The sequence below is a fragment of the Parus major genome, chromosome 13 (assembly GCF_001522545.3).
Source record: "Parus major isolate Abel chromosome 13, Parus_major1.1, whole genome shotgun sequence".
Classification (NCBI taxonomy): Eukaryota; Metazoa; Chordata; class Aves; order Passeriformes; family Paridae; genus Parus; species Parus major.
Window position 1 is genome coordinate 216,276 of NC_031782.1, and position 15,768 is coordinate 232,043.

The window sequence follows — 15,768 nt, forward strand, 5'->3', positions numbered from 1 at the left end:
GTCCTGTTGGTGGTCTTTTCAAGGTGATAACAGAGGAGAGAGTAACTTGTCTTCTTTAATGTAACTTTACATGGTATCTGGACAAGATTTAAAGACATGCCCTTAGTACAAATTTGCTCTAAATGCTGGTGCATGGCTCATACTGCCTGCAGAGTTATGTGCATAATGCCCTGGCTTAGAAGGTTTTGACTTCTCTCTGTATTTTATGGAAGCATATTTGCTGTGTCCCTTGTGCTCAGTCTGCCTCGGTGGTGTTTCTAGCAGCCCCCTATCCCACTTAGAAACAGCTTTAGGAGTATGACATTTTCAATTCTTGCTCTTGTACTCTTGTTTGGAGTGTTAGCACAGGTCCAGTGACCTTTCTGCAGCATCAGCGGTTGAGGTGAGCAGTGGGAGAGCATCTGTACAGAGTGCTGAGAATTATAAAATCCTAATATATTAAGGGGTTGGAATGGACCTTAGTAATCATGTAGTCCTAACCCCCTCTAATGGGACACCTCCCACTGGACCAGGTTGCTCAAGGGCTTAACCAACCTGGCTTTGAATAGTGATGGGGCTGGGGCATCTGGAACCTCCCTGGGCAACCTGTGCCAGTATCTAACCACCCTCTCAGTCAAAAGTGAATGAAGCATGTGTATTACGTGCTACTGACAGCTGCTGTGCTCTTCCCTTTTCAGAGTGATCGTCTCCTTATTAAAGGAGGGCGAATAGTCAATGATGACCAGTCATTCTATGCTGACATTTACATGGAGGATGGCCTCATAAAGTAAGTATGGGATTTCTGTTATCTCCATCTCCCCTCAAACCAGCTTCAGATTGGGTAGTTGCTGGCTTTTTGTGGATGCACTATGTGCCCAACTTGCCAGGCAGTAAAACTTGGTAACTTGTTAACCCTCTCTGTTCAGAGCCTCAACTCTCTCCAATGTGTGTAAGCACAGACATTGTCTGATGTGTTTTCAGAGGAACTCCAGTGACAGAATGGCAGTCAGGCTTGTGGGATTGTGATGCTGTGTCCATAGCACAGCAAAGTTGTGTCTAATTGCACCAGGAGCAAGGTTTATCTTTGGCTTTTGTGTTGCCCTGTGTTAACTGTATTGGCATGAATGACCCCGCACAGGATCCCGTTTGTTAGCTCTAACAAGGACAGTGCTGTGCTGCAAGTCATCTGCATCCTTGAGATTTCCAGGAATTGCAGGGAAACCTCTGGGTTCCCCCAGCTTCTCTGTATATGTCTCAGAGCTGCAGGAATACCTCCATTGTTTAAAGACCGCCATTCAAACTTGGCAAAGGTATTGTGCTGGAGCTGGCTCCACACTGCCTGGAGTGAAGGAACCGTGACAGTTTATAGCCCAGAGACTTGAAAAGGCACTGTGTGCTCTATGGTAAGAGTTAAATATCTAGCCTTATATGGATATATAAATATCCAGGCAGGTATATGTTAAAAATCCAGCAGCAGATAAATACTTCCAGAAGCGTGACTGTATTTTTATCTGGTGGACAAGACCGTTTGTGCTTGACAAGTGCTGGGGATCAGAGCCAGCTTCAGGTGTTGCTGTGACACATGTTTTTCCTTGTATCCTTGGGCAAGTCACTGAGCCTCATCTGCAGTTATGAGGCCAAGGAATTTTACTGCCTTGGAAGTGAAATGCTCTCACAAGTGAATTCTGCAAAGAATTCAGTGAGCAATTAAAAACCTTTAATTCATCTCCATAAAAGCAGTGAGAAGAGCTGCTGGTTTATTGCTGTGAGGACAGCAAAGTGAGCAGTTCTGTCCACAGAATTTTTGTTACACTAGGGGAAAAAAAAAATCTGCAAAGTGACTCAGCTTGAATGAAATGCAAAAATGGAATTTGTTTCTCATTTTTACCTCCCTAGTGTGCCAAGGAAATTAGAAGTCTTCCACTAAAACCAACTTATCTTTAATCTTGATTTATCAAGGAGCACTGAGAAAGGCTTGATGAAAGTAGGATTTCTGAAGGAAGAGATTTGAAGGCTGAGTTGAACATATGGACACATAAAGGGGTTGAGGGGAGGGGGGCTGAGAAGGGGAATACTGAGGTTCAGGTGACTTGGCCAGCAGGATGGCTGGATATGTCAAGTTGGGCTCAAACAGGACAGGCTGCAGAGCACTGTAATTGTGTATTAGGTTACTGGTGGATTTATGCTGGAGCTCTCCTAGATTTCCTGTTTTCGGAAGACTTTTTAGGTACTTGTGATTTTGGCTGCCTTCACTACAGTGTGGTGATAACAAAGCTTCAGGACCCTGTCCTTCAGGGTCACAGAAGAGACAAGGTGAAAGGAGGGAACCGTGCACTTCTTGGGAGGACAGTGAGCCCAGAGCTTGCAGCTTGTGCCATGAGCACAGCAGGCTGCAGCCGGTCAGGCTGGGCGCTTGCTGAGCTGTTTCCCAGCAGCATTGCAAGTCCCTGGTAAGTCCTGAGCTGCCCTAGCAGCTGTGGCATTACAGTGGAAATCATCTTTCTCTGTAAGTCAGCTCAGACTTGAGCCTTACTTAAGGGTGGGCAGAAGGACGGGAGACAGGAGAGATTAGGGGTGTAGCTCACTTGGAAGCAGGGCTGGTGCGGGGTTTTGTTAGCATGCACCCTGGGTGCTATGCTGGAAATGCGTGCCAGAGCCTGTTTTGTGAGCCTGTATGGTGAGAGGTGTCCTAGGCAGGTTCTCTGCAGCACACACTGCAGAGATTGCCATCAGACCACACTCCCCAGCTACCCCAGCCCAGTGCCTGCCCCAGGCAGCAGGTGCCATCCGAGTCACCTGCAGAGCAGCTGGGCAGATGGCAGCCACCCCTGGACTAAGCACAATGTAGGTGTAAGCAAGCCAAGCAATCCTGCATGTTGCTGCAGAGTGGAGTGATTTTGCTCTGGCAAACCTGGGTCTGGGAGCAGGACAGAGTGGGGTGTTCAGGGGTTATGTTGTGCCCAGTTTTCCTTTGTGTGAGTATCTTGGTGTGATCTCATCAGGCAGATCGGAGACAACCTGATTGTTCCTGGAGGGGTCAAAACCATAGAAGCCAATGGGAAGATGGTGATCCCCGGAGGAATTGATGTCCACACTCGCCTGCAGATGTCATACAAGGGAATGACCGCTGTGGATGATTTCTTCCAAGGAACAAAAGCAGCTCTGGCTGGTGGAACCACCATGATTAGTAAGTGCAGCAGGCATGGCCTGTGCATGACACCACTCAGTGCTCCTGTAAGATCACCCAGTTCTTTCTGTTTTTCTGTGCTTTTCCCAGTCTTCTGTGTTTTCAAAGTCCATGACAGTGTTCATATTTTCTGTGATCTCTGTCAGTGCAGTCCAGGGATTTGGATGAATCTTTGGATCCTTAGTAATGATGAAGTGATGGGACAGGAGAGGTGCATAGGACCCCTTGCCCTTGGAGATCCCGTGTTCTGCAGTGATTGTCTGCATCCGCTGTTGCCCCTGGGACCCTCAGAAAGGAACAAGGACATAACTTCTCTGTTAAATAACAGTAGGGCAGCATGACGCTCAGGTGTCTCTGAGCAGAGGAACAGAGCAGTGTGTTGGCATCCCACGCTGCTCAAAAATAAACAGTGCCAAGAAAAAGGAGTTCTAAGGTCCTTCCCTGGAGGATGCTATGGCTGTGCACTGATTTGGGGTCCAGGTGTTGTCCTGTGTAGTAGTTACAGCTGTGTGCGCTGCAGGGTTTCTCGGGATGCAGGAGCAAGTGTTGATCATTCCAGTAAAGGGCTGAATTCTTTGTCCTTCCCACACCGTTTCTCCTTCCTCTGTGCCAAAAAAAAATATGCTTTGTGAAATGGTATGTGACAAGGTATCGAGATTCCATGCTGGGCAATAAAAGATGCGTTAGTGTTGCAGTGTGGGAGGAGGCTGTGTGCTGATGGGGTGGAGTGGGGATGGGGAAAGACAAGGTTCTTCAGCTTCTGGCCAGTTTCTCAGCAGAAGCACGTGAAAACCCCTGGTCCTGTGCCAGAGGCCATTAAGCAAAGGCTCTGTGCAATTCCTTGCCAATAAATGCACTTGAGGATCCAAGGCATGTTGTGAAGGTGACAGGATACTCTTGGGAGCTGCCCTGAAGCTATTGAAGAGACCAGCCTGGGGTGGTGGAGCTGCCAGGCCACGGTGGAATGGCCCAGCTGGGAAGCCCTTGCCCAGCCCTTCCTCTGCTGTGCCCCTGCAGTGGAGCACGTGGTGCCAGAGCCGGAGTCCAGCCTGGCCGAGGCGCTGGAGCGGTGGCGGGAGTGGGCCGATGGCAAGGCCTGCTGCGACTATGCACTGCATGTGGACATCCCACGCTGGAGTGACCACGTCAGGCAGGAGCTGCACACCATGGTCCACGAGAAAGGTTCGTTGCCTGCCGCTTCCTGACTGGCCTTGGCCAGCCCTGTCCCCTGGCCGAGGGAGGGCAAGGGGACGGGGCTGCACTGTTGGGTGCCTGTGGGGTCTTGCACAGCTGCCGGTGGGAGCTGTGTCCCACAGGGCAGCTGGTGGGGAGGGTGGCCAGAGCAGGCAGCCTGACCTACCCAGCTCACCTCTCTCTCCTCTCTGCCCTGCCCCAGGCATTAACTCCTTCATGGTGTACATGGCCTACAAGGATTTGTACCAGATGTCCAACACTGAGGTGAGACCCCCTGCACCGCCACGGTTGTGTTGATTCAAGGAGCAGTGGGGGGTGACAGCCGTGGTGGGCATGGGGCAGGTCATAAGCAAGGCCCCAGTCAGGCCTTGCTGCTTCTGTCCTCTACCCTGGCTGCCTGTGCAGGGCTGCCCCAGGCTGTGCTCTGGGCTGGCTGGGCTCCTGTTCTGCAGGCAGAGGCATAGCTCTAGTGTGGAGATCACCAGGAGCATCTGCTGGCGCCTGCATCCTTCAGAGAGCTGGTACCTGCACGGCCAGAGCTCTGTCTGGCATCGCTACAGTGGGTGTCCTGCTGCTGCCAGGGCCATGGGCAGCCTGCTTAGTAATCATTTCTTCTTGTCTCTTAGCTCTATGAGATATTCAGCTGCCTGGCAGAGTTGGGTGCCATAGCTCAAGTTCATGCAGAAAATGGGGATATAATTGCACAGGTAACTAACTACTTCTGGCATGCAAGAACTGAAAATCTGTATCAGGCAGATTTGGTGCGGGGCATTAGCAAAGTGGCTCTGAAGCTGGACATCTCATGTACGGTGATACCTTTGCTGCTCAGCAGCAATATCAATGTTAGCAAGATTTTTTGTTGTGAATACATTGTGCCTAAGCGAATCAGAAAGAGTGCATTAGCAATTACCTAAGTGGAAGTGAGTGTCCATCAAGTATGATGTGTTTGCTCCAGCTGCAGCTGTCTTCAGTGTGGAGAGGCAGAGACCTTTGCCTTGCACATAACGAGCCAGGAGAGGTAAAGTCCTTTGAGAAGTGCCTTGGCAAGAGAGATTTTCTCCCTGTAAGCAAACAGGTGGCTAATGAAGCTGGATTCACAAGGCAGATGTGCTGAGGGATGTGGTTTAGTGACCAGGTGGTTGGTGTGTATTGGCCTCCTGTGTTGTAATTGGTGCTGGATGACAGAAGATCCAAATGTTTTGATTTTCATTAAAACATAGAAGACGTTGTTCAGATAAGCTTTGCAACTATTTGGCTTTTTCTCTCTCTTGTTCTTGGGAATTGAAAGAGCATGGACCAAGAGGTCATTCTTCGAGCATCTTTCAGACCACATGAATCAGTTTGTGTTTGGACTTGTTAGAGCCACTCTGCACAGCTGGATGGCTCTTTCACATGAAAACCGAGTGGTCAGAGGAGCTGTGTTGGCCAGAGCTTATCTCTGGTTTAGCACCTGCCTAATAATAAAATGTCCCGGGATTACTAATTGGTAGCACTTCACAGACCTGGGAAACAGAGAGGATGGGGAATTTCGTAGCCCTTTTTTGTCTCCACATTGTGCTTGTTTCATCGAAGAAGTTTAAGTCAGTGCCTGCCCTCCCGTTCCCCCATGTTCCCTTTTTCTCTTTCAAATCCCTTGAGGGTACAGCAGCCTCTCACCACGCCTGATGGTCCTACAGGACGTTGGGTGTTGTTGGTCCTGGGGGAAAGGCTTGACACAGAAGGGATCTGCTTTTTTGGTTGACACATTCAGTCCTGTGATATCCCTCTGTTCTTTTGATGTCCTAGGAACAAGCCAGGATGTTGGAGATGGGAATAACAGGCCCTGAAGGCCACGTGCTGAGCAGACCTGAGGAGGTAAGATACAGAGGACAGTTCAGCCTTTTTTCTCTGAAGAGTTTTCCTAGTCACAGTAGGGCTCAGTGTGTTTAGTGGGGCCAGGCAAGCATCAGGGCAGGGGAATTGCCCAGCAGAGACAGAAGCCCTTGTTCTGAGTCTCACAAAGAGGAATCACACAGTCTGTTTGGCTGTAGCAGTCTTTGGGGGTATTTGTCTTATATAGGTGACTCCACACATGTGAGAAGCCTAAGAAGAATCCGATGATGAGTTTTAGTTTCTCTGAGAACTCACTGTTCACATCTAGGTGCTGACAGATTCCAGCCTCTTTCTGCTTTGTATCTGCTTAGTCTCTAAAGTGTGTTTCAGGATCAGATGGACGAAGCCATTGGTAGAAGGAATGGGAGGGAAAGAGAAGGGGAATTCCCTGGTTACAAATCATTGTCAGAACACTAATGAGATTACTTCTAATTTTAGCTTGCAGGGATTTTTCTGTTTGGTCCATTAATATGAGTTGAGCCTAATTTTAGATAGGTTTCCTTCACGTAACTCCCTGCTGAGAGGTGCTTTGATTTCCCACAGCATATGAAAGAAGAATTTGGTACAATTGCAAGGTTGAGCAGGGAAGCACAGGGACAGATTTAAAATATGAAATATTTTAAATACTTTAAATTTAGTATTTTAAAATATTTTAAATACTGAAATAAAATCAGTTGGCTTAAATGAAAAATGTAGGAAGCTGGCTGTATTAGAGCTAGTAACAACATAAATGGCCTAGTGTAACAACAGTACTTACTCTCTTTGAAATACAAAGTGTAAAGCATTTTCCTGTACAAAGAAGAGTCTCAGTGTCAAACACAGTGGCTCAGAGTCCCTCTTATTTTTATGACTGTAACCTGTTGCCACTAGCTGGCAAGCTAAGGTGCAATTACGGGACGCTGTGGTTGTGCCCAGATTTGAGAACTGTCCCGTTACCGTAAGCAGTGCAGATCTCATCCAAAGCCAATAAAACATTGTTAAGTGTTTGATCTTAAAATGCCATTAAAGTGTAAGGCAAGTGAAAACAGTACAAGGCCTGTAGATATTACCTGTTCAGACAAATCCAGATCTCATTGCCTTTGAAAATGAACAGTGTCCTTCTTCCAGAATATAATCTACCTGGGAAAATGTTAGGTGGAGCACAAATGACCCTGCTACCCTGTAAAGCCCACAGGCAGATGGCAAAGCATTAAGAGAGTGGTCTGTGGCTCCCTGGGTCTTCTCTGTCCTGGAGGGACCTCAGTGGGGGTTAAAGACACGTTCTTCCATCGGGTGGTGATGGTGACTTGGTAGGGCAGGATGATGCTGCTCCAGATTGTAACCTGCTTTGAAGGGTGTGCTGTGGTGGCTGTTTGCTCCTGTCCACATGTTAAACCCCATCAACTACAACAGCCCATAAGTATGGTGATGAAAAACGGCTTCTCACTTAATTTCTATTTAAAGAGTCTTTAAGAGGAGAAAAACCTCTTTTCACTGCACAGCAAATAGATCTGCGGAAGTCTGAGAGGCGTAGGAGTGCAAGTGTGTCTGGATGCAGTGCTCTGCTCCTTTGCCCTGGGACATTTCGGCTGGCATGGTCCCAGGCATTGCCCTGGGGGCTGGATCATTGTGTCTTTTTAAGGCTTCTGTTTTGAACTTTCTCAAGCCAACGTTTGAAGCCAAACTGTAGAGCAAACACTTGGAGAACTCTGGGGATGAGCTCAGACTGAGCACAGGCTGATGTCATAGTCCAAAGATATCCCTCCTGGTGGAAATCCACCCTCCACTAATAGCAGAAGAGTGAGATGGGGCAGCTGTCAGCAGGCTGGGGCAAGCAGCAGCTGCACTGCAGAATGGCCAGGCCTCAATGACAAGCAGCCTGCCAGTGTGCACCCCTCTGCATCTGCACTCCCGTGGCAGGGACATCTGGTTAAACCTGCTGCAGCCATGGGACAGCCTGGAGCAGGGCAGTGCTACCAAAGGGTGCACCTTCCTGCTGCCTGGCATCAGTGTGCAAGCTGTGCTGGGCAGCAGCAGTCCCTGGGCTCCTTGGGCTGTCGGGAGAGATGGAACCAGGCAGTGGAAGAAACAGCAGATGCAGCTCTGCTGGCCCCCGAGCGGGGTTCAGGCAGTGCTCCTGGGCCAGGCATTGTGTTACTGTGGCCAGGCCCTGGGCAGAGGGAAGCTTCCCTCCTCAGATCTCCCTGATTAAACTGCCCAGGGGGAGTCAATGGTAAAAGCAAGGGCACAGGGTGTCTGCAGCAATTAGTGGTGTGCTGAGAGTAACAGGGGCTCCTCCCTGCCCAGCTAGTGCTCCTCTGCAGCTGTGTGCCATCCTCTCTTCCAGCTGGAAGCAGAAGCTGTCTTCCGGGCCATCACTATCGCCAGCCAGACCAACTGTCCTCTCTACGTGACTAAAGTGATGAGCAAAAGCGCTGCTGACCTCATCTCACAAGCCAGAAAAAAAGGTGAGTGGCAGCTGGTGCTGCACTCAGCCCTGTTGCTGCCTCCAGGATGCAGGATTACGTGGAACTCATGTCCTCGTGGTTTTGCCAAGATCAGCACTGGGCTTCGAGTGCTGTCCAGTGCTTCCCCTTCTGCTAGGGAGCAGTTAGCTCAGGAGTTTGCCTGACTTGTGAAGGGCAGGTGACACTGCAGTAGGCCACATGGAGTCACCTCCTGTTGTCACATCGGGTAACATCAGTGCGTGGGGCACCGGTAGGAGCAACGCTTTAAACAGCACACTTTGTCTGAAGCTGTGAAGGGCTTAGTGAGGACACTGGTTCAATGCACGCTGGTTGAGCTGCTGCAGATAGCTCTGGCCTCCCTTTGAAGTACTGGCCCCTTGGAGGTGCCTGGGTGCCTTTTCAGGTGGCTGTGAGCTCCTTTTGTCAGTGATGCTGGAGCACGGGGATGCCCCACAAGTGTGGGCATGTGCACTGCTCAGTTCAGCAGGGTCTGTGCCCCTGTCCCAGGAGGTGTGAAGGGGATCCAGGTGCATGAGAATTTGTGCCCTTCAGCAGGAGGACCCTTTGATGATGGCATGGATCTGAGTGTTCTTGGGACATGGCAAGCTGTTGGTAGTGTAGTGGAGCTGAGAATGCCGCCAGGCTCCACTGAAGCACTGTTCTTTCTGTGCCCTTCTCCTGCAGGTATTGTGGTGTTTGGTGAGCCCATCACGGCTAGTCTGGGGACTGATGGAACACACTACTGGAGCAAGAACTGGGCGAAGGCTGCGGCATTTGTGATCTCTCCACCACTGAGCCCAGACCCAACCACTCCTGACTACATCAACTCCCTCCTGGCCAGGTGAGTGACAGCCCTGCTGAGGGCACTGCTAGGGGGAAGTGGACTCTGGATGGGGAAGAAAGAGGTTAGTCCAAGCTGAACCACTTCACTGTAGGTATGTGATGAACCGAGCGGTGAAATGGCTCTGACTCCAAGCTGTGTTGGTTTATCCTCAAGAGTGGAGGGAGGACACCATAAGATTAACATCGCTAGTGAGAAAAATGCCAGTGGTCATGAGCCATTTTAAATGCCCCGAAGAAGACAAAGAAATGAGGACAAACTAAATCAGACTTTTCAATGGAATGATTCACCGAGCTGGAGAAGCGGGGAATGGCTGCCTGGATTGGCATGCTGATTTACCCGCAGGCTGCTGGGTACCCCAGTTAAATACGAAGCAGATATATTCACACGCCTATACAGGTGAGCAGTAGCAGAGCCTGTAGAATGCAGGAGACCTTCAGGAGCAGCTCCTGCACACCTGGCAGGGATGGCAGCAGCTGAGGACACTGCACATTTCTGGCCCTGTCTGTGTGCCACGTGTGCGTCGCGCTGCACTCCCAGCCCGTGTTTGTACATCCCGTGGTGCGCGTGCTGCCCGGTGTGTTAGCTGACACTGAGGGGTTGTAAGTGGAAATGTCCTTTGAGGTAATTCTGGAAACATCTCTGCCAAGATGAACTCTGTCTCCAGCAGAGCACATTATGGGTTTGAACCTGTGCCCGAGTGGAGATGCTGTGTCTGGGTGTAAGAGAAGTGCCAGTGCATTTTGTGGTCTGAGTATGCAGCTCGTGCTGCACTTTGCTGTGGTCAGTGAACAAGAGATACCTCAGTGCATACTGGATGCCTGATATAGGTGCAGGTCTTAACAATGGGTAAGGAAACGCGAGCCCTGCTGCTGAACTGGTTTTCCAATCCTTACCTTCCACTTCCAGTTTACCCCAGACCTCAAAGGGGACACAAGCAATTATTGGTCCCTGCAGCTCATAGGTGTCTGTCCTGACACCTTTGCCATACTATTTTCTGTGAGGCTGCAGCAGGAGGAGAGACTGTGAGGTTCCAGATGGGCTGGGTGGCTTGTTTGTCTCCAGCAGGAAGTGTGTTGTGCTGCCCCTCCAGCAGGGCCTGTGTCTGTACAGTTCATCAGACATATGGCAAAAATTGCCAGAGGAAGGTGGAGATTACCAGTGGATTAGGGCAGATTTGCAGCCTTGAGGAGAATCACTGTGTCTGCAGTGTCCAGGTGCTTGAGGCCCCTTGCCTCCTGCAGGCAGTGCTGGGAGCTGGCCTGCCTTGGTCTGCATCTTTTTGCCGGGCAGCAGATTTTCCAATTGCTGCCTGTCCGATGTTACCTGAGGATGGAGCAGCAGCTGGGTGACTTCCAGGGAGCCGTGGGCAGCTCCTCACCCTGCCTTGTCTGTGGCCAGCTTGCTGGCTCTTCCTCTTTCCTAGGAGCCCGATGGGTCAGAGCATCTCATCTGTCCAGTTACCCCTTTGGGCAGAGGGTGAAGAGGCTTCAGTGAAGCATTTCTGGGCTTCCTGCAGAGAGCTGCTTCTGGGGCAGTCCCAGCTCCCTGTATCTCATTGCAGCAGGCTTTCATAGGGTGGGGGAGGACTATGCTAGCCCTCAGCATGCAAGAGCTGGCAGTGCACAATGCAAGGCTGGCTTGTGGCACTGGGGGTCCTGGAGCAGAGAGGCCTCTCCCTCCCTCTGTGGCAGAAGGGCTCTTTCAATTAGACTCGACAAACTGCCAGAAGTGGGCTCTACTAGGAAAGGACATCTGGCCTGGCACAAAGATCACCCTGTTCCCTAGGAGCTGAGCTGTTGACTTCTCTTTTGTACAGGATGCTGTCCGTGCACAGGTGGGTTGCACAGCGTGGCAGAGGTTTCCTGCCCCCGTGTGATGCAGGTGCCCCGGGGGCTGGGTCAGGTGGAAGTCTTCAGGCTGAGGGACTGTGGAAATGAGGGTGCAGAGGAAAAAAATCTGAGCCAGGGGCTGCCTGTGGCCAGAGGAAATTCATATCCCTCATGTCTGTATCACTGTCTGACTGCAAAATGACTGACAGTGGGTTTGTTCCACCCCTATTCAGCGGTGATCTGCAGGTGTCGGGAAGTGCTCACTGTACCTTCAGCACCGCGCAGAAAGCCATTGGGAAAGACAACTTCACAGCAATCCCAGAAGGAACCAATGGCATAGAGGAACGAATGTCTGTCATCTGGGACAAGGCAGTGGTGAGTCTCAGCAGGGAAGGGGCAGAGTGGGCAGAGGTGGTTGCCATCTCACATCCCCATGCTACTGCCCCACAGAGCTGGGCACCCGGCTTGTTCCCTCTCTGACTTTGAGAGTCAAATCAAGCTGGAGCAGGAGAGGTGGCTGTCACAGGCTTGGGATGAACATCCAGAAGCTGTAACTGTGCCTCCACTCTGTCTGGCACCAGTTAGTAAGATCAGCCTCAGAAGCTTTGGGCCCAGGCAGCCAGCCTGAGGAGTGAGGATGGTGCTTCCCAGGCTCTTACCCTTTCCCATAGAAGGACTTAGTTCTCTTTGTGTGTGAGCAGGCCACTGGAAAGATGGATGAAAATCAGTTTGTGGCTGTGACGAGCACTAATGCTGCCAAAATCTTCAACCTGTATCCACGAAAAGGGAGAATAGCGGTGGGCTCGGACAGTGATCTGGTTATATGGGATCCTGATGCAGTAAAGATCATCACAGCAAAAACCCATCAGTCTGTAAGTCCTTTTCTCGTCTGTGTGAACGCTGGAGGGTGGCATATGGGTAGTTTTGTAAAAAGGTTGCCTGGCTGCTGGGAGCTTGGTACTGTCCCGCTTGGCCCTGAGGAGGAGGGACCGAGCCCAAGCTCCAGGCAGTGCCTGTGGGTTGAACGTCCCTGAGCCCTAGGCACATGGGACTTTCTTCACCCTGCTTGGGGTGTTCTTCTCCTGACCCTGGCCTGTGCAGGTATACAGACACACATTTTTCCTTACCTTGATTCGTCTTCCAGGCACAAATATTTTTCCTGGCCTTTCCACAATGCTTTGTTCGTGCCTTACCTCAAGCCTGGGTCCTGCCTTTGTCTGCTCTTGAGTTCTTCCTCACAGTGAGCTTCAAACCAGCAGGTCCTGGTTCATGTTGGGAGCTCTGGTGGACTTTGACTGTGATGGGCTAGTGAGCTACAGGAGGCCTCTGAGCAGGCAAGGCTGTTAGAGGTGTCTTCTGCCTGCGCCAGTGACCCCAGCAGTGAGGTGTGGGAACTGACCCGCCCTGAGTGGGCAGGCAGTGCTCTTGTCCCTCCTGACCACCGTCCTGGGGTTGCTGCAGGTGGCTGAATACAACATCTTTGAGGGGATGGAGCTCCGTGGGGCCCCGCTGGTTGTCATATGCCAGGGGAAGATCATGCTGGAGGATGGCAACCTGCATGTGACCCAGGGGACTGGACGATTTCTGCCCAGCAGCCCTTTCCCTGACTACGTCTACAAGCGCATCAAAGCCAGGAGGAAGGTGAGCAGATGGGGACGCCAGGAGACAGAGCTGGGATTGTTTGTTTGCCCGAATTGCCCTTAATAACTGGTTGGTTTTCCTTTGCTGTTCTTGCTGGACCCTCTAAGCAGTGCTGCAAACTGCTTGTGTATTTTGAATGTACAAAATAGGTGAGGCTTGGATAGGGAGCCCTTGTGCCATGGTGGAGGCAGGTGCTCCTCAAGGTTAGCCGTGGTAATGTCTCCCCTCACCCTGTCCTGCTGCAGCAGGAGTCTAGAGGGAAATGCTATTTAAAATGAAGAGTTTAGCCAAAATTGCCTTCTCCTCCCCACTTTTTTGTGCAGCATAAACCCCATCTGGGTGCTAGGCTGTTGCAGTGGCTCTGCACACCTTACAGGGCAGTGGGGCTGTGCCGGGCCTCAGGGCTGCAGGACTTACAGTGCATGGCAGTGTAAGATCTTTCTGTGGGGGGACTGAGGAGCTGGGGAGTGGCTGGAGCATGATGTTACCTGGGCTCAGAGAATTGTCCCTGTCCTCTTCTCTCTGCTGACAGATGGCAGAGATGCACGCTGTGCCCCGGGGCTTGTATGATGGACCTGTGTTTGATCTGACCACCACCCCCAAGGGGGGAACCCCTGCGGGGTCAACCAGGGGGTCCCCCACGCGTCAGACACCGCCCGTCAGGAATCTCCATCAGTCTGGATTCAGCCTGTCAGGTGAACACATGTGGTGGCTGGGCTGAGAGGGGGGCAGAGCCACTGGCCACGTGTCCCTGACCCGGGGCAGGGGGCAGTTAGAGGTGGCCTGTGGCAAGGTAAGCACAAGAGTGGATCGTGGCAGGGCAAGATCCTGAGTGTCCCTTAAAGGACAGGGCTGGAGCTGCACTTGCAGTAGAAGCTAGGCAGACTGTGGAGGCCAGCACAGCATGGCCAGTCTTGTTCTTGCTGTGTGGGTCCGTTCACGAAGCATCTGCAGAGACTTTCAAGCCACTGCAGCTCTTGGGGTTGCCAGTGGAGTTGGAGAGGAGGGGAACAGGTTGCAGTAGATAACCTCTGGAGGGCCTTGGCAAGACTCCAGGCTACCTGACTGCTCAGTCCTGTGAAGAAGATGCTCTTAACTTTGCTTTCCCTCTTCCCTTTGTACTTCCTCGTCCCATCCCAGGTACCCAGGTTGATGAAGGCACGCGCTCAGCAAGCAAGCGCATTGTTGCACCCCCGGGAGGCCGCTCCAACATCACCTCTCTGAGCTAAACGTCCCAGCTGAGGAGGAAACAAAATCCCTGTTTAAGCAAAGGAAGAAAAAATGGTACATTGGTGTTTAGGAATGAAAAGAAATAAACCTGTTCTGAAGAATCAATAAGCCTCAAGCCTTATGTTTCACAAATGCTACTTGCTACCTAGCTTTAAAGATGTTGCTTCATTTTGTTTTTGCATAGCCTTAAAAGTTCTGTTGTTGTTACTGTTGTGGGTTTGGTTGGGTTGTGTTTTGCTCTTCCTCTCTGTATGCATGCTGCTCAGACAGGTTGCTCGGTTCAGTGTTGTTGGTGTTGAACGTGCGTGGGATGCCGTGGTGTGGGACAGTGGCAATGGCCCGCAGGGACCCGGCCAGGCAGGTGAGGGGCAGGGTCTGGCCGGAGGCAGGATGTTGGATGGGGAGGGCAGGTGCACTGAGAGCTCATAGGGACAGGTGTGTCTGTCACATTCATCTCCTTCATCTCCACCCAATGCTCTGGCTTTTCATCACAAGGCCTGTGGGGGAGCTGGAACCATCTCTGTAACAGCTGTCACAGCACCTTCTGTAAGGAGTTTTACTACTTTGTACACTTTATTAAAAAAAAAGTTGTTCCTTCAAAACAGCTCACGTTGTCGTCTGGCTTTTCTCTTCCTCTGGCTGGTGCTGCCTGGCAGGGGCAGTGCCCAGCTGCACCTGCAGGGAGCTGGGCTGGGGCAGCAGAGGGGTTTGGGTGGTGTTGGGGCTGGAGGGGGCTGCAGCAACAGCCTGCCAGGGCAACACCATGCAGTGCTCACTGCTACACCTCAGGGTGCTGGTGTAGCTTTTCAGGTAAAGGTATTGGCAAAACAGCACGATGCAAGTGTTTGTAAAAGCCTGTTCAGTTTGTCCATGCAGTCTCTGAGCCTGGCCTGGCTCCCGTGGGCTGAGGCTGCCTGGCAAGAACTGTACCTGTCTTCTGTGTGTTGACAGGGACTGGCTCCACGTGGCACTGCCTGGGCACTGCTTTGAGATCATCCTGGCTGGACAGCCTTGGAGGCTGTTTTCTGTGGATGCCTGTCAGTGAAATGTTCCCCTTCCATCAGGCATTGCCTGTTAGATTGAGGGGTGCTGCCCTTTAAAGCTTGCAAAGCATGCAAAAAAAAAGTGATTGTTTTTTAAAGATTGCAAAAATTAAAGGTCAGCTCTGGGTATGCTAAACAAATACACTTTTCTCCCTGTTCTTTAGTGTTTGACCTTGAAATACTTATTTTTGCATGTCTGCAGCTCGGGCAGGACAAGCTGTCCCTGCCACAGTCCTCAAGTTGTGCCAGAGTGAGGAAGGCGTACTTACAAGCTTTGTGATAGTTCTTCCATCAATAAATTAAGGCTTTTTCCTGTTGCCTGGTGGAGATTAAGCTGAGATTGTGCCTCTGTTACAGAGGAATGGAGAGATGGTTGTAGAATTTTTGGGGAATTTTTAAATATGCCATGTTCTTTCCATTTAAGTACATCAGTTGTTTTGGGGGCTTTTCTGGCCAGCCAGTGGAGAGGTATTTCTGCAGCAGCATGGCAGGGGAAGAGGGG

General features: G+C 51.1%; 1 protein-coding gene across 1 annotated transcript; it reads left to right on the top strand.

Moving 5' to 3' along the window:
- The first annotated feature begins 608 nt into the window (after nucleotides 1-608).
- Nucleotides 609-14,827, top strand: DPYSL3 (dihydropyrimidinase like 3). The gene is made up of 13 exons (XM_015642169.1): nucleotides 609-766; nucleotides 2,982-3,166; nucleotides 4,184-4,348; nucleotides 4,563-4,624; nucleotides 4,987-5,067; nucleotides 6,146-6,214; nucleotides 8,559-8,679; nucleotides 9,364-9,520; nucleotides 11,586-11,727; nucleotides 12,054-12,224; nucleotides 12,814-12,993; nucleotides 13,526-13,688; nucleotides 14,134-14,827. The coding sequence occupies exons 1-13, from the start codon at nucleotides 624-626 to the stop codon at nucleotides 14,220-14,222; spliced, it is 1,728 nt and encodes a 575-aa protein (XP_015497655.1). The 5' UTR covers nucleotides 609-623; the 3' UTR covers nucleotides 14,223-14,827.
- The last annotated feature ends 941 nt before the right edge of the window (nucleotides 14,828-15,768 follow it).